This window comes from Neolamprologus brichardi, chromosome 7 (assembly GCF_056152115.1).
Source record: "Neolamprologus brichardi isolate AB-2024 chromosome 7, ASM5615211v1, whole genome shotgun sequence".
NCBI lineage: Eukaryota > Metazoa > Chordata > Actinopteri > Cichliformes > Cichlidae > Neolamprologus > Neolamprologus brichardi.
Window position 1 is genome coordinate 23,238,792 of NC_142110.1, and position 18,331 is coordinate 23,257,122.

Here is an 18,331-nt window from a genome sequence, read left to right on the forward strand (position 1 = left end):
AATCTGCTGCATAAATCTACAGCTTGGCCCTGTCTGGCTGCTGTCTGGGTTCCGTGCACTTGGACAAAAGCGCCGGACACCTTGCCCACTGACAAAGGGCCTAGCCCTAATTGGAGTAGACAAGGCTTGCTGATGGAGCCTTTTTAAGCAATTGAACTTGGTCAATGAATCTTAGGGGACCTAATACAACATAAGGGATAGGCAGTTTGACTCCAACAACGGCAGTAGCACCAAACTGTCCTGTAGCTCCCCGTCAGCCTAAGCACTGAAGTTGGGCTATGACCCATAATGACTTTTTATCAAAGTACAAAACTGAAGGTGTTGATCTTGTGCCACAGTAGGGTTGTAGATGGGCCGTGTTTCATTGTTATTGTGTAATTCAGCTTTGCTTTTTAAAGGACCTGGCGCCATTCCACTGTTTTGTTTTCATGTATTAGAATAGAGAACAGGCCTCACTGTGTCTCCTGACCAAACCGTTTTGGATGGAGGACAAGCTGTTCTTCGTTTGAAAGTTATCAGGAAGGAGACTGGGTTCCTTTTAGAAAGCTATCAGGAATGTGTATGGGAAACCTGTGTGGGCCACTGGAATCTCCTCAAAGAGAAGACTATAGGACAAGTGCAAAGCCCTCACCACGGGAGAGAGGAACTGGTCTTTGTGATCAGAAATGCCATGGAAAAAGTGCGCATTGTTAGCAGCCCAACAGATTTTGTCCCTCTGGTCGTGTGATTCACCTACAAGGTCTCGGGCTCACTGACCCCCCCCTTGCTGGCTGTTAGAATGCCCACACAAGTCAGTGACACTACATTTTCTTCACAAGTAGCCAAATAGCTTTGCTGACCTCAGATTCATAATTTTGCTTCTGTATCTTCTGTGCAACTTTTTTCAATAACTGTGCAACAATATCAATTATTGTTTCAATGTTTTCTAGTTGGACTTGACCAGACAGATCCACAATTGTTATGCTATAAGTGTATTGAAAATTAAAGCATTTTTATTCAGATCATTTTTCTGTAATTTGATATTACAAGATGAAACTTTTGGTGTATTGTCTCTAGTTATTGTCACGCATTATAAGGGGCCTCTTCTAGAGCTGTGATCGCCATCTTGTGGTAGTTTTTTCCCTCTCTTCTGGTCGCCTGTTGATCAACGGGAAATTTAAACTGATGATGTGAAAAATTTAATAAATGCCTGCTTATTTGCTCTTTTTTCTTTGTCTCATGCGTTAGGAAGTTTCCAAGGATCAAAATAATTCAAGAATTGAATTATTAAATTGCAGCCAACATTTGAGGCATTTTGAAATCATTTCATTTTTATAGCAAGTAACACGTTATGATTTTCTTTTTTCCTTCTTTTTTAAGGACACAATGTGCCACACATAAAAATGCCTAAGTTAGCGCCCGCCTACATTCTTCATGTAAACACCATTAGAAAAGGAGTCCTTTTCTAATTGTGTTTACATGAAGAATGAAGATAAAAATACTGAAGTCAATACAACAAATGCAGTCTAAAAAAATTAAAAACAAAATGTAAGCCGACTTTTTCCATTTAAAATATGAATTGGTTTTTCTTTTGCGTTTTGTTCGGCAAGTCCCTTTCGAGACTTCGTAGTTCACAGCGTTGTTTCCATAGAGACAGAAATTCGTCTAGACGCAAGAGGATCTTTCAGCCAAGTTCTTCTAAGCTTGCGAGTATAGCACTAGTGCTGTATCCAGGTAGGACATTTTAAATAATTACGTATAACTTAACGGTAAATATGAGTACTTTGGATAAAAGTATTACAGTAAATGGTTTCAGCAACTGAATATTAGCGGACCGTCTAATGCCTTCATTTTCACTGCTCTGACAGATAAGTAAATCGTCATGCTGGAGCTGGATGAGCCATTCAACCCTGACGAAACTGAAGAAGAACAGGAAAATGTTTCATGTCATGAGGAAGAGGTAAAGGTGTGGGCCTCGTTCTAAAAATACAGCACATGCATGTGTGTTTCCGCTATTCTCCATTCTCTTCATTTACTATTTTTTGTCCAATTCTGCATACATTCTATCACTCAGAGAGGTGGAAATTAGCAGCTATTTTTCAGGGTAGACACCTTAATTTACATCTCTACCACAAAAGCATCAGGATGATTCGTTTGAGAGCCACACGTGAGCTTAGAGTGACGCTGAACAGGACAGCGAAGCTAAACGGATAATAGATAGAAGATAAATTATGCACAACATAAGCTGACCCTCCGTAAATCCACTTACTGCCTTATGACTTATACATCCCAACTATTGCTTTTTCATATAGTGAGTATGGATGGGATTTGAGAAATTCTTCCAAATAAAAAGAAATGGTACCAAATTGTCCACTTCATTGGACTAATATCTCTTTAAAAGTAGTAATGCCATTTATGAATACTGATTAGAAAACAAAACGATAATTGCAACTCAGTGACCCCAAAACCTTTGAGCTTTTGTATGTGTGAGTCACATACAGTACAGACCCCTTTTTCCTTACTTTGTTTTTCTACTTTTGCATTGTCCCTGAACGTCTGCTGGCCTACTTTAAAATTAATCAGAAATCAATAAGGAAACTGATTGACCCATAAGCAGAATAGACAATGGATTTACTATCAGTAAGAGTTATTGCTTCACTTTTGTCCCCACAATGCTTGCTAATATTGCTTGCTTACATTAACATTTTCCTTTTGTGGCGAAAGCAGACCTAATAATTAACCTGTTTTCTGACCGCAGGCTTCAGATAATTTCCCACCAGCCCTTCTAAGCTACTTTGAAACATCAAAAACTAGAGCGGCAGTTTGTGAGAAACTTATCCTTGAGGAACTTGAAGGTAAGTAATAACTTACAGCATTTAACTAATGTGTACGGTGATAAAGCTGAGATTATCTCCTTACCGTTTTGGATTTTGTCTGCACCGTCTTTGAATTCCATGTCAGACTTCACACCATCAGATTCCACTGATAATATGATGAGGCTGTCAAATGAAGTCAGCAAAGATATGGTGAAAGTGAATGAACAGGTAAATTGGTCTTAATGGTCTAATCTCAGTTGTTTTATTACATCAAAAATATAATGTCATGTGGCCTAATTTTTAAAAATGATTTTTTACTGATACAGGTGGGTGGTGAAACAGAAAATGAGGAAAAAAAGGCTGATGGGTCCCTTCTTCAAACACGAATAGTGACACAAAATCCTTTGACTCACAATATGTCCATGTGGCCTAATAATGAAGGTAGATAACATGTACATGTGTATTGTTTGGAACATGACAGCATTGTTGTAGTTTTGCTTCTGTACATCACCACAATTGATTGTAGATCAAACAACCAGCATGTGCTTGAAGTACACAGGCTAAACTGGACTCAAATGTGTTTTGAGTGTTTTATGATGAAGTCAACAGGTGAATTCGTGGCAAAGTGTTACTAATGATGCGGCCGTGGGTCAGTGGGGGTGAAGGGGGAATTGGCAGGTTGCAATGGGGATGGAGCGGTTGCATCTGGGAAGAAAAGAGAACAGGGTTAAGAAGGCGCCAGACGCAGGGTATTTAGCGGAGGTGGTTACTGATAGTCAGGGTGAGCTTGGCTTTGAGGGAGAGGCGGTGAGAATCCAGGTGAGTATTGACAAAGGCTGGCTGACCTGAGTGCCGCTGTGTCCGAGGTGGTGAGTGGTGGCTGGAGGGCAGGCAGGTGAGGTTCTTTGTATTTTTCCAGAATGCGAAGATAATCCAAGGAGAGCTGAGGTTGAAGGCAATGGCAAAGAAGGTCCAGGAAAACTGCAGCACGGGAAACCAAAGTAAACGACAAAACAAGTAGCAAGAGCATGAAAAACCTTAGCGCCGATACCAACGTGAGGTCATTGACAAACTGGCAGCAAAGGAGAGTCTGAGCGGAGCTTAAATCCTCAGCCTGATTACCCAGAATCAGCCTCAGGTGTGCAGGACTGCAGGAGAGATGATGGCTCCGCCCAGGGGTGGAGACCAAGGGACTCAGGTGCCCGATGGAACTTTCCAGTCAAACCTCCAGATCCTGACACAGACTTTCTTTTTTAATCCCAGAGGTTTTACAAAATCTGTTAAAGAATTACAGCCCTTTTCATACGCAGTCCCCTATTTCCCCCAGATTCAAATTTATTGGGATAATTGATTGACAAGCAGTGGCCATGTGAGGCCTGATCATTTTTTTTTTATTTAAAATGAGGCACATATAATATCTCAAGTAAATTCAATGTGTTTAATTTTTGTTTTTATAGCTTTATACTGTAATTTCAATTATTTATAATACCAGGCCAAAAGAGATGTTAGCACAAGTGAGTGAAAAAAGTGAAGAAAAAAAAACTATCAGAGAGACAGCCAAAACTTTAGAAATGGCCAGAAAAGTGAACAACTTTGAGGTTACTGAAGTTCTCATGTTGCATAATACACAAAATAAAGGTAAAAGGTAACATAGTTTGCCACAAGATGTCACTATTTTCATAGAATTTGCTGTCACTCACGACTTCAGTAAGGTGAAAAGGTAGATAATCCTGTCTTGTGAATAGACTTTTAAATTTGCAACTGAAAGCATAAAGCTAATGGTGATCAAGCTTCCTGGAGGTATATGTTAGTTAAATCATATATAATGTAGATGGACTCAAAATCACTGCCACGTCACTGATGTAAATTTAGAAAAAATGTAAAATAAAGAAGTTAAAATAAAATGCATTGCCTCTCATTTCCCTAAGCATTGCCTTACACATTTATGGAAGATTAAATTTGGATCATTCTTTATGTAGGAAATTTGGTTGTTATTTGTTATTAGTGCATAACAATCAATGGAGAGGCAAGGCATGTCTTACTTTGAGCCTGAATTGAACATCATATGCATGGCTTTCCTTTCTTGCTTGCTGAACTATTGAAGCCTTAAATTTTTGTATTTGTCTTAGATGGAGCTGGAACAGATCGATGTTGGGAGACTGAGAAATATTTGGCCCGGGACTTTAGCAAACATGACATAGCACAAGAGAAACACTGTGATGAGGAGATTCATAAAAACAAGGAAAGGCAAAAAAGAGAAATTAACTTCCAGGAGGAGCTGAGGAAGATAATGGAGGCAGAGAAAGTAAGTTACTTATGACTTTTTTTTCTCCCCTCGACATAGTACTTTTGGATCCAGATGGTAGAGCAGCTGTCCCATAATTACTACGAATAAACAATAAGCTGGTACCAAATGTCCACATACGTAATAAAACATGCAGCTGCCCCCACCAACTCTTCAGGGTAATTACATAACCCAGCCTTACTTGGATATGGAGGAAGTGGAAATGAGGCCTCTGATAGCCTGGTGCACCACAGAGCCATTGTTTATGTTTATGGATGATACCTTACTTAGTAAGTACACAGACTTAGTCCACAGACCGATCAAGCTCACCACAGAGGATATGAAAGGTTTGACTGTAATTGTCCACTGGAGCAAAAATTGTGTGTCTTTAGGACACTGTGACACACTGAGAAAACCATCCCCAAAGACACAGTGGGCAGAGAAGCAGAAGATCATCATATCAAGAAGAGCCTGAGTAAATGTGGTTATCCAGCTGGGTATTTGACTACGCTGGGAAGACAACTAAGCAGTGCTAAAGTGTCATCTAAAGTGAAGACCACTGGTGATTCCTTATGTGTCTGGAGTGTCGGAACAACAGTGACACATGTTTTCATAACATTGTGTCTCTTTGGCTTTCAAATTCCAAACAAAACTCTCAAAAGTTTGTCCACCTCGAGGATTGTGTCCTCTGCCTTAAACAGAGTAATATCGTGTACCCAGTTAAGGACCAAGAGGATTGAGATGAATTATGTAGGTAAACTAAACAACCTCAAGCTTAAGAAATGGCACAACACAGAAGAGATAGCTTGTCTATCCTGGACTCTACAGTCTATTTACAGCATTAAAGCAGTGGTCACGCTTTCACTGGCACATGGAGGAACACTGATTTGAGCGTAGTAACAAAGGAACCCTAAAACCAAACATAGTTTACACAAAGATCACATTGGGAAGACAGGTCAGAGAGGTAGGCTGATAAGAAAAACAACGAAAATACACAACATGAGGTGAGAGGAGGAGAAAAACGAACTCCACGCAGACTGAGCTCCTAATGGGAGAACAGTTTGAGAACAGAAAAAATAATAATTAGGATAGATTGCAGATTATTGTTGTGTAAGCTGTAGAGTACTGCAGCATTTTGGTAATTAGTGCAGTGTATTGTGATTGCAGTCCTGTGCTTCTACAGTAACTGTGGCAGGAGCAAGATTGGTGCATGAGTTATTCTCTCGCTCCTTTAAAATGAACTTAAACTCCTGCATCGTAACCATTTTTGACAATTTCTGTCCCTTCTGTAGATTATTCCAGAAAACCAGGCCAGCATATTTAAAAGCCTTTCCCTCCCCAGTTCTGTTCTGATTCTCAGGACAAACATTTGTATTATGATAATATGATAGGCTGGTATGTATTCATTCAGATGCCTCAGTATTAGATGTTTCATACCCCTAGATAAGGGTACGGAGGGCAAACTGTCACAGAGAAAATACAGAATGCAGCAAAAATGGCTGTATTAATTAACCCTGTTGTGTTTTATTTATTCTGGTTCCAGCTGCATGAAAAGGAACTGAAATTGATGGCGAAAAGAGCCCAGGAAAAACTTGAGCAGGAGATGCTGCTTCAGCAGGTAATTTATTTTTTATTTTTTTCAAATTTGTGTGCAGTGTGACGTAGTGCACAGGCTCACCATTGTATTTTTAGACATTTGATATACTTTTGGGTATTTGTTATCAGCGCAGCATTTGGTAGAATCAATTTACTGAACATACTGGATTTATAAATCAGTGGTCCTCAAAAACACACCTTAAATTTAGTACTTATAGATGCTTTTTTCCATTTTGATTGAATACTTTTTGTGATGTTTGTAAATTCCATGTAGTTTGCTTAATATATTTCAAAGAATAGATTAAAGAAATGAGGCAACTAGTTTTCTTGTAACTCTATAAATATCATCTCTAATTAGGAACTGATTGGTAACTTACAAAAACAAGTGGAGCAAGAGAGGAGGATGATTGAGGAAGAGCAGAGAAGGAAAAACGAAGAGAAGAAAAGGAAAAATGAAGAAGAGAAAAGGAAAAATGAAGACATGCAAGCGAAAAAGAAGCAGGAAGAGGAAGACAGAAGGAAAATGAAGGAGGAAGAAGAGAAAATTAAGAGTGAAGAAGAACAGGAAAGGAAAAAACTGGAAGAGAGGAAAAGATTGGATGAAGAGGAAAAGAAAAACATGATAAAATTAAGACATAAAGAAGAAAAGAAGCAAACGGAGCTATGGGAAAGGGAGGAGGTAAAGAAGAAAAGGGAAGAAGAGATTAGAAAGAAAGAGGAAGAGAGAAAAACTGAAGAAATCAAGGATGAGGAGAGGAGAAGAGAGATACAAGAGGTGGAGGAGATAAAGCAAAAGCAGAAGGAGAGAAAGAAAAACAGGAAAAGTGAGGACGAGGAAACAAGAATAATGGATGTCAAAAACAATGTGACAGAGGTTTCTGGAAGGAAGATGACTGAATATCAAAAGACAAAAAATAAAGAAATAAGAAGTATTAAGGAAGAAAAGAGAAAAGATAACGGAGGTGAGGAAGAGAAGACAAGAAAGGAAGTTGTGAGAAAGACTACAGAGCATAAGATGGAAAGAAATGAGGTAGAGCAAAGAGAAAAGCCTGAGATGAAGAAAAAGATGTTGAATGAAGACATCAGGGGAAAAGATGAGAATAAAAGAATAGATGACAAAATGCAACTCATGGAAAGTGAAGAAAAGAAAAAGAACGATGAGGAGAGTTTGGAAAATCAAGATATGATGAGGAAGGAGGAAAAGACTAAAACAAACGAAGAAGAGCTGATTACAATGAGAATGGAAGAAATGAAACAGAATGAAGAACAGGAACACAGAAACATAGATGAAGTAATAAAACTCAAGCCAGAGATTTGTGAGAATAAAGACCAGAACACAAAAATGGAACATGAGAGGAAAAAAGATAAAGAAAAGAAGCAAGAAGAGTTGCAGAAACACCAAGAGGGGCTTAGTATAGGAAAAAAGAAGGATGGGACGGGAAACAAGGAAGATGCAAAGGATTATGGAAATGAGGTGAAGGAAAACATACAAACAGAAGAAAGGAAAGTAGAAGAAGAGGTGAAAGAACGGGTCATAAGTAAGAATGAGCTGCGAGACAAGGAAAGAGAAAATAGCAGCATGCAATCTCAGAATCAGAATACTGGCAGGATTTCACACCCAGGAGGCAACACCACACGGACCTCAAGTGCTGACCCACTGCAGAGTGAATCTACAGCTGACCCCGTCAGCTCTGAAACTGCAAAACAACAGAACCTAAACAAGAACATCAGTCTGATCCCTGTGTATAAAACCAGTAACCGGCAAGATCTTGCAAAGCCTGGCACTTCTTCTTGCTTTTTGCCTGCAGGCCTTCCAGAGCACACAGAGCAGAAGAGGCTGTTGTGGATGAAGGAATGCATCCCTTGGTCTAAATTGTCCTGCCAGAACAGGAGGAAGCAGAAAGGATCAGTCCGGAGTAGGACAGGGCCAAGGAGGGTGGCAGAGGGTAGCAGTCTGCCTCCTCTGTGCCCACACACTCTGCTTCAGTCCACAGGCTGGAGATCCCTGCAGGAGGTAACATACTGTGTGCTTAGCTCTGATCCAGGAACACTGATGAAAATGTTTTGTACTTAAATGTTTGTTGTGTTCGGAAAGAATATTCACACATAGAACCCATCATTTTCATTTGAGATCCAGAAGCGCTGAAATATGTTTGGCTCTCTTTCAGGTTACCAGCGTGACCTTGGAGGACTTACCTGGCTGCAGCCTTTTTACCCTTGCCCAGTGTACTCAACTTCAGTCGCTCACCCTCAGACGCTGTGGACTGAAATCATTGGAAGGTATCAACCACTTACAAGAGCTCTGGTACATTGACCTACAGGTGATTATATAGTTAAAAAATAACAAAAAAACTAGTCATTACTGTGATTTTTTTTTCATGTTGTTTCAGTCATTTCAGTCACAACAGCTTTGCCTTTTTTTTGTTTTAGGAAAATGACATTTCATTTGTGGATTGTGAAAACATGAGCAGCTTACGAGTTCTTCAACTTGCCCACAATAAGCTGACTTCCATCCATGGTTTAAATGGTGCTGAGAATTTGGATATTCTTGATCTCTCGCATAACTCCATCACCCGTATTGGTGAGAACTCACGAAACACTCACAGCTATTGAAAAAAGCCCCAAAAAAGAAAAACTGATTAATTTTTTCATCAGTATAATGTCTGAAAGTGTTTGTGTTTTAAATACTTATTTGTTAACAATGTGTGTGTAGCAGCTTGAGATAACGCTTGACTTATCCGAACACCTGGTAAGTCTAAAATCCTCAAAAAAGAGCAGCATTCACTTAACCTGAGAACAGGCATGATGCCATCATGTTCCATGTAAACACAGAAAGTAGTATGAGTGTGAAGCTTCAAAATAAAAAGAGTCTATGGAGTGTATCAAATGCATTTGGACTGCTTTATGTTTAACAAAATGAATGAAAGTTATGGCTCTTAACACCAGAATCCTGGTAAAAGACATGCTGCAGTTACAATACATTGCTCACATATATTTCATTTGAAATTCTAAAGGACTACATTCAGAGCTTATCAAACCTGAGGAAATAAACGTGAAAATGGAAAAAACAGTATCTAAAATACCCGAAATCTTTCATGCAACATTTTACTTATTACCTCACATGCTAAAGGACTATCAGAGATGAACATCAGGAATTCCAAGTTTACCTCCAGGTTTAACTAAACTTCCCCTTCTGGTCAAAAAATCAATGTAACGTAATCTAACACAAGAGGGCAGCATCTCTCTTCGTTCCTGCTGAGGACTTCACACCATTCACTCTGCAGTGAAAACTGCAATTTTGACTCCATGTACAGACTGTACTTTTTTTTTTAGACTGTATCATGTCAACTTTTAAGACTCATGCTCCGCTTTCTGCATATATTCTGTCTGCTTCCTAGCTGGTCTGGAGTCTGTAAGGAGGCTACAGAGGTTGTCAGTGAACCACAACCAGCTGATCAACACCAAAGGGCTGAGAGATGTATATACACTGCTTCACCTGGATTGCTCTCACAACCACCTGGCCAACGTGGAGGGTCTGGAGAACAGTGCTCTGCTTCACACACTGGATCTAAGAGGAAACGGCCTTACTGAGGTAAAAACTCACGGCAGATGACTGGAAGCACTAAATCTAATATCACTGTTCACTATTGCAATTTTGCAAGAGCTGCAGAGAAAGTGGTGTGGGTGTTTGAGACAGGTGATGGGCTCTAATTAGCCTAAAATCCTTTTGCTTTTATCTACTATGTGCCCTTTTTATTGAGAAACAATTCCCCTTATTCCAGAAGTTACGTTTAGTGATAAACGATTGTCAAACCTTCAAAAAATAAAATTCAAACCAGGCAAGTATGACAAATGTAAATAAGGTGCTTAATTTCAATAAAAAAAAGGAAGCTGATCCATCAGATCTAATCCAAGAAGTACCTCAGTCGAACACATGCTGTTGTTTGCTAATTCGCGTTTCTCAGCTGTGAAAATAAATTTTACCTGGCCAAATTTCACATTTTCTCCAGTCCAGCAGATGTGCTGTTAAAAATGTATATTATTGCACACATGTGATAATGGCCCACTCTATCCTCAGTAATCTTTCAGTCACAGATTAGCTATGCTTGTGTTTGCCAAGCCTGAAAGTTTTATCACAGTGCTTCACAAGCAGTGTGAAAATGAACCTGACGAGCTTCGCTTGTGGCAGGCACTCATAGCAGTAGGCATAGCAGGGCTAAAACAACTGACATTGATGGACGAGGTCGTTTCGTTGCTACAGCAGGAGCAGCGGTGTGAAGTTAGTCTAACCTCACAGTGTGATGGGTGTTAACTGACGACTTTGTCCTGTTGGTTCATCAGCCCCTGAGTCTGAACAACCAGGTCCTCCTCAGAGAGCTGTATCTGGATGACAACAGCATCTTCTCCCTTCACGGCCTCGCTGCCTGCTGGCTTCCTCTAATGCAGCACCTCTCTGCAGCTCAAAACGGGTATCCAGTATTCATCCAGTACTACTTGCCATCTGTCTTCGCCTAAGTTTTGTTATGTGATATATATTCAAAGTAGAAAATAACACGTGCGACAATTTTTTCTGGCTTTTCTTTCTTTCGAAAATGTAACTTGATATAAAAAATTGCAATCAGTAGGTTCTGTAAAACCACGACGAGTCAAAGCCACACAGTCACATAAATTCAAAATGCTTCTGTGCTTAACGGTGACATGAGCGATGCATTGAGATGTGGTCTAGCTTCTAATGTAATTTGTCTCTTATTTTCCTAGAATTACTCAGCTGCCCTCCATGTCTAATTTTGTGTCCCTTGAAAATCTGGATCTTAGATACAACTGCCTGTCAGGTAACATGTTTTCTTTATAAAATGGTGAATGGGCTGTGCTTGTTTAGCGCTGTTTTACCTTAGTGGTTCAGCAAACGTCTCTTGTTCACTGTTATGCAAGCGCTACTCCTAATGGAGCATCGCCTGCTCTGTTAGGAGCAGCTTGGCCTTCATTGTTTTGCTCAGGACAGCCCGAGTATAGAGCTGCTAATCCTGTGATTAGTGGTCAACCTGTTTTACCACCTAAGCCAGTTTAAAACCTGTGGTTTTTCTTCTTCTTTCAGCTGAACTATTGAACTATTGCCTTTATATTTTGTTGATCTTATTTCGGTGCCTTGTGTAAAATTTTGTAACTTTGTAACTTGGATATAAGTTCACTACACACCTCTGCTTATTTCATGTAGGTTGATATAGTTTGTAAGGTGGAGTTATATTGAAACTGAAGAATATATTGAAAAACATGTCATGCTCTCTTTCAGACCTGCAGAATGTGTGTGAAAATCTTGAGGGATGTCAGTTCCTGTGTGAAATCCACCTCACAGGGAATCCTCTTCAGCAGGAGAGTGGCTGGAGGTAGGGTGAGCACTGGACAGAGTAAGAAAATGACATGGGATACTGTCTTTTTAGAACTAAATATGTTGTTATCTGTATGTATCTGCTTTCACGACCCATCATGCAGTGATAGTGCATTGCGCTAGTTTCAGGAATCTTGAATTTTCTGGCTGCCTCTCGTTGAGGCACATTTTCCTCACCTGCTCCACAGTTTCAAATCAAGATATAGTAATTAGAAATTTCTGTTCTTTTTGGAAATTATTTGGATAGAAGTTCCAGTTTCTGCCTCTTTTGCTCTTAAATATCACTCGCTATGATGGGTGATCAAAGGAAAATACCACTGAAAAGTCAGTATTTGCCTATCCAAAATTTAGTCTGTGGGCTCAGGTAGTCTAAACATTCCAGCTGAACACTGGTCTCCCTGTCCACTTCCAGGATTACCGCTCTGATCTGCATTGCCTATTAGATTACCAACATCTGTATGTGTGTATGCCACACTAAGTGGTCATAATTTCCAAAATATTGATACAGGAGAAAAATCAATTATCTTTTCATTGTCAATTTGCTCATTCACTTACATTGCTTAAATATTTTACCAGTGTTAAGGCAGTTGCAATGAGTTTATATGAAAAATATGCAATGAGCACTTATATTCTTTGAGGTTCTACTGGGATGTCATGAGCGGTGATGTCAGCTGTTACAGGTTTGCAAAGTTATTTGGCTCCTCAGAGTCAGTTACACCCAGCAAAATAACCAAAATATGAAAAACTATACTAGTTTTGGAAACTTTTTGCTTATTTAATAGTCAGATTTTTATCATTGTTCATATGTTGAAGTTACTGCCCAGCAGGTTCAATAAAAACTTCAATAAAAACAAAACAAAAACAAATGTTCTGTTAAATTTTTGCCAGTACCACTGCCAATGTTGGTTTCCATAAATGGTAAATGGCAAAATTTAACGTGTGATTAAAAAAAATACAGGAAAAAAAGCCCTTAAAAATTTATATTCATTTTAAAATGGTACATTGTACAAAATGAACATAAAAGTGATTTTTTTTATCTTTAGATTGAGTTTTTAGAAGATTCTTTGCTGGAATAGGTGTAAAACTATGAGTTACTTGTGAACACTTTCTTCCTTAAGCCATAACTGAAACATTACCTTAATTTTTCACTGAACTTTACTTAACCCCCCAGTGCCAACAGTAGAATTAACCCTCAGTATTTCCACACTCATGCCCTTGCCCTTTCATCCTCAGCCAGTGATAACACTGGCTAAATAAAAGCACCAAAAGGCAAGCGCTAAGAATTACAATCCCTGTAGGCACCCCCTGATCCAGGAGAAATAGATGAAGAAAATACTGGCCCTGATTAATCAGAGCCGCTTAAAGAGCCTATTATTGTGGAGGAAGTCTTCACTAAATGAAATATGGAGTTATGCTCATAGGAACTGGAGAATCAGGATGAAAGATCCAAAAAAGTGTTTTAAAAGAAAAGGAGGATAAAATTTATAACAGTTTAGTAAGACTCAAGTTGAAGTTTGAGTATCTTCAGTGTACTGTAGATATAGCTGTGAATAATGAAGCCCTTATATTAAAAAGGTAATAAGTTGCTGCTATTTATCCAATTTTGTCTAATTCGGGTTTGGAGCTTCATTTACAGACAGCGAGTCAGGCATCCTATTTAGGGTTGGAATCCAATTCTAATCTGTGTTCGATCGATCGATCGATCGATCGATCTATCTATCTATCTATCTATCTATCTATCTATCTATCTATCTATCTATCTATCTATCTATCTATCTATCTATCTATCTATCTATCTATCTATCTATCTATCTATCTATCTATCTATCTATCTATCTATCTATCACTCTAGTAAGGAAAACCTACTGTGAATATATAAGTACACGTAAAGTACTTCACATTATAAAGAAAGACATTTTCATATAAACCATTTATGAATGCATCTGAAGCAGTAAATGACCTCAACACATGTTTTGTTCTCTCTGGTGAAGTCGTGGGACAGATTTAAGAGCATACAGTACTCTGGGAATCGGTTTTAGAAAACCCAGTTCTTAATGTTTTGAAAACTGACTTCGCAGCCCAAAGGCTTTTATTTTTGCAAATTTTATTGTTGCTGTTCCCTAGTGCCCTGTAGAGTTTCCAGCTCCACATTTTCCCACTGCACAGAGACCACATTTGGCCAGTGCTCCACTAGTAGATGCTCTTAGTCTGTTTCTCTGGCAGATATTTGAGATTCCTCTGCTTGCACATCCTTAGCCTCGGGCAGTGGTTACCTCTCCCCCTGTATCACAGCCATTCAGGGCGCTCCTCCAGCTGAAGGCTCACACTACCTAACATATGCACTTTGGAAAGGGTTTCTATCCAAAGTGGCTGTGTAACTACACTTTTACAAAACGGCACAAGATTAATAGTAATGAGTTCAAACAGGTTCAGATTGTAGACTCAGACAACCATTAATACCAGGGGATGACTAAATCACTGTACATATGGTCCTCTAATTAGTTCAGAGAACAAAATGTACTGTGTACAAAACAACATATACCGTGAGAGGAAAGTTAAACGGTTTCCTCAAAACACTACGGTCTAAACAGAGAACGGTTCTGCCAGCTTTAGAGAAGCTTTCTGTCTGAATATTATTTTCTTAGTCAGGCAGTGATTGTAATTTGACAGTTATGAGTCGTATTAGTAATTAAATAACTGGAAACAAATATAGAACTAAAATTAAACTACGTCTATTGGGCAAAACTATTTTGTGATCTACAAAATCTGTTGAGTAAAATAAGTGTCCTGTTTCATAGCCCTGACACCTCTGTGCAACCTAAACCTGAGTTCTGTTCAAGTTGCCCTCATTATCTTTGTTACCTGTTAATAGTGTTGTTTATTATAAACTTTAAAAAATCACCAAGCTGTTTGCCTTTAATGCAGTGGTAATGAGTTCATACAAAGATACAGATATACATAATACCAGTAGCAGTTAAAATGGCATAAATGATGCATTTAAAAATATTAGTAAAATCACTTCTGCACAACTCACGTTTTGCTGATTTTACTTTCCTTTTCAGATCCACACTACAGAAATCAGTGCCTGGCCTTAGAGCCATTGATAGCCAGGAAACATATTCCTTTTTCTTGCCTCCAGCTGTTCAGCAGGTCAGCTCGGCCTCAGACTGCTTCCTAACTTTCTGCCAGGCTCAGCTTCAGCAGACTCAGAATTTACAGCAGCATCACAGCAGGGAGCACAGGTAAGAGACAGGCTGCCTGTGTTGATGTGCTGGCAGTGTGCTATGTGTTTAGTGTGGATAGCTGCAGGTTTTGCTGGTGGTTGGATGTGTGTTTGACCCCAGAAGTTACTGCTAACACTTTCTTAAGTTATCCACATTGTGGAAGAGAAAACAATCTGCAGATACAAGTGCTTATTGTGAACTCAGTTTACACAATTTCCATATTGTCAGATTTCATACTCACACTCATCTTATATGATCTGTATTTGTAAACTAAAATATTGCAGGTAAGCTGCAGATTTCTGGAGAAGCTTGAAAGCAGATCATGGGGAAGAGGTGTGAAATGTTCAGCTTCAAATAATAAAAATAAACTGGTTATGGTAATAGAAAACGAGTACTGTACTGCAGAATTCTCGTCTCTTCTACGGTATGCATAAAAATCAAGTTATGTTTGACTGAGAGTACTTCAGATATAAAGAGGTAGGATGAAGGCATGAGGTCAAACGGAGAACAGGTTAAAAAGAAAAGCAGAATCAAATAGTAAAAGGGAATAATACAGAACAGGGCAAAACAACAAAAATAACCCAAAACCAATGCACCAGAGGTTATATTACACTTTTTTTGTCGTGTGCTGCTGAACCTGTCAGAGATACCGCCATCAAGCAGCGAGGAATGTTAGCTATCCTCTTGTTATGTCTGATACATAGGGCGTAGTGAGCCTAAAGACAACGTCCATCTATTTTCACAAGTCCTTCAATGTCACTGGCCTCTGCACATATTGACACTCCTATACAAGGAGGACCACCAGCACTTAAAACAGTGGTCAACTTTCTGCTTATCTTCCTGACCTTTTCAAATTACACAGTACAAAAGATGAAACGCAGTGGCGGCTTCTTGTATGGGTCACATCGAGGACTCCTATGGCTTGGGGGAGGTTACCGTGGCCCTTCCCTTGCTTCGCCCCTCACTGTGTGCCCTCTACCCTTCTGGCCTCTGGACAATGAGCCATTTTGGGGGCTTTGCAAGAGCCAACACAGCCATTTAACCCCTGGCCTGACCTTGTGTCAGACTGAGTTTTTAGGGGAGTTGAGAAGAGTGCCACACGCCAGTCAACTGGTGACTGTAAGGTGAGGTACTGTGGCTTATTAGGGCTATTACTCTCTTTTACAAGGTGTAGGGATTCTACCAAAGTGCCTCTGTTTCACCCATAAATGAGCATGCCTTACAATCCAGTCCTGTATGCCATTAAATCAAAATATTTTGTGGATGAGGTGGGAAAAAGACCAATAAACCCATCTACTACCGCAATCTCCCCACTTTTTCCACTGCATTCTATGGCACTCAATATTTTTTAGGTTTGAATTGCTCCTAATGTGGTTGTAATGTAAAAGAAGTGAATCAAAAATTATGTTTCTATGTCATGTGGAAAAAGATGGGTTATAGAGTTTTGCTAAAGCTAATGTGTGAGCAGTCTGAGTTAAACAAATGAAATGAGTACTTTCCACTCATTGTGCCTTCTGTTTGTGGTACCATCACACAGTACGGTAAGGAAAAACTGCAAAGGAAAAAAGCCAAAGCTTTGAAGAATGAACCAGTATTAGTCCATTTCAGATTGCTGAAACCTCATTTTAGCATTAGCTAAATGTGCCCTGAGCATCTTACAAAGGGTAGTGTGAACAGCAGAAGCAACTACAGCAACCTATATGTTTTTTTTGTGTTTGTTTTCATCAACATTTTAGCATTATGTCTTTTATCCTTTCTCCCACCATTCACCGCAGCCAGTCATGTGAGATAGCTGGCCCTCCCTCTGGTTCTGTCGGAGGTTTTCATCCCCACTGTTGCCTAGTGCTTGCTCTTAGGGGTCGTCTGATTGTTGGGATTTTCTCTCTGTTTTTATCAATTTTATTGTTATCACCAAACCACATTTTTCACCCACAATGTAGAAAAAGTGAACATAGAAGTGAAACAGTTACACTAGACTTTTGTTGTGTTAAGTATACATATCATTTCTGGAGCTGTGAGGTCTTCTATGTTCTGTTCATAGTTGTCTGACAGTTGCGACAGACACAAATTGAATTTGCAAAAGGACAGTAAACGCCTCTATAATATAACTAGTATAGGGTTTGCTGCTGGCTCAGGAATTTCTTACAGCTCTCGACCTCAGTTTTTTGTAGAGTGGTCTCCTGGGGACACCCATGTGATAAAGCAACACCAAATATCTCTAAATTTCCTGTATTGTAAGTCAGAAGACAAATAACCACTGAGAGCTTTTAGCATCTACATACATGGTTGGATATGTTCACAGGCGAGCATTAATCAGTGAATAACTTTTCATTTTCCTGTCATGAACATTGTATACTGAAGCTTTCTTTTACCCGTGTTATGGTGACCCTGGAGTGAACCAGCAGGTAGAGGGAGGGAGGGTCACTGGTGTCACAATCCTTTAAGACCTTCTGACTCTTCTCTTTCTTATCCCACTGAGAGTAAAGAGCGAGGTCTTTGTAGAGAAGAAGTTGCACTACTTGTGGCTACTGGCCTTCCAGACTGGCCGAGTGTCTCTGGCCCCTCGGGGTTTAAGACAAGGAGTGGAGCATAGCTAATAGATTAATTAAGTTTCCATTGAGGTAGCTTTGTTGTCAGTTTATCCCCTCTATGAAAGAGACATTATATGGTATTAGGGCACACACAGACCAGGCAGACAGCTCTCTCTTTCTCTCTCGCCCCCTCACCACCCCTACCCTCACATAAATATAAGGACACACACTGACCACACCTATCACAGGCTGGCCAAGAATAAGAGCTAAAAATGGATATATATTTGATATTTAACTCAAAATGGAATGGCTTTGATCCTTTTTGAATGATTTAATTTTTAGAATGTATGTGAATCTATTCTGGAAACAGAACAATTTTCTTCTCATCACCAGTATAATTAAATCTGACCTGCATAAAAGTCAAAGTTATAGCTTATCTGCTTTTACAGTATCAGACCAATCCTCTCCATGGATTTCTCCTCACAGGACATAGAAAAGCCATATTTAAGGAATCT

The 18,331-nt window shown here is 39.4% G+C and overlaps 1 protein-coding gene across 4 annotated transcripts in view; it reads left to right on the plus strand.

Annotated features, from left to right (window-relative positions):
- Positions 1-1,633: 1,633 nt before the first annotated feature.
- lrriq1 (leucine-rich repeats and IQ motif containing 1) overlaps positions 1,634-18,331 on the plus strand; it is a 35,669-nt gene continuing 18,971 nt past the window's right edge. For 2 of the 4 annotated variants that reach the window (XM_087843332.1, XM_087843334.1), the window contains exons 1-15: positions 1,634-1,713; positions 1,848-1,945; positions 2,738-2,834; positions 2,941-3,023; positions 3,122-3,236; positions 4,925-5,100; positions 6,623-6,697; positions 7,034-8,689; positions 8,844-8,996; positions 9,106-9,256; positions 10,074-10,267; positions 11,017-11,144; positions 11,434-11,507; positions 11,966-12,059; positions 15,124-15,303. In XM_087843332.1, coding sequence (XP_087699458.1) covers positions 1,862-1,945; positions 2,738-2,834; positions 2,941-3,023; positions 3,122-3,236; positions 4,925-5,100; positions 6,623-6,697; positions 7,034-8,689; positions 8,844-8,996; positions 9,106-9,256; positions 10,074-10,267; positions 11,017-11,144; positions 11,434-11,507; positions 11,966-12,059; positions 15,124-15,303 — 3,260 coding nt within the window. In that variant the 5' untranslated portion in view covers positions 1,634-1,713; positions 1,848-1,861. Of the gene's footprint in view, positions 1,749-1,847; positions 1,946-2,737; positions 2,835-2,940; positions 3,024-3,121; positions 3,237-4,924; positions 5,101-6,622; positions 6,698-7,033; positions 8,690-8,843; positions 8,997-9,105; positions 9,257-10,073; positions 10,268-11,016; positions 11,145-11,433; positions 11,508-11,965; positions 12,060-15,123; positions 15,304-18,331 lie in introns of all 4 variants that reach the window. The other 2 variants (XM_035914296.2, XM_087843333.1) reach the window with 2 other exon arrangements.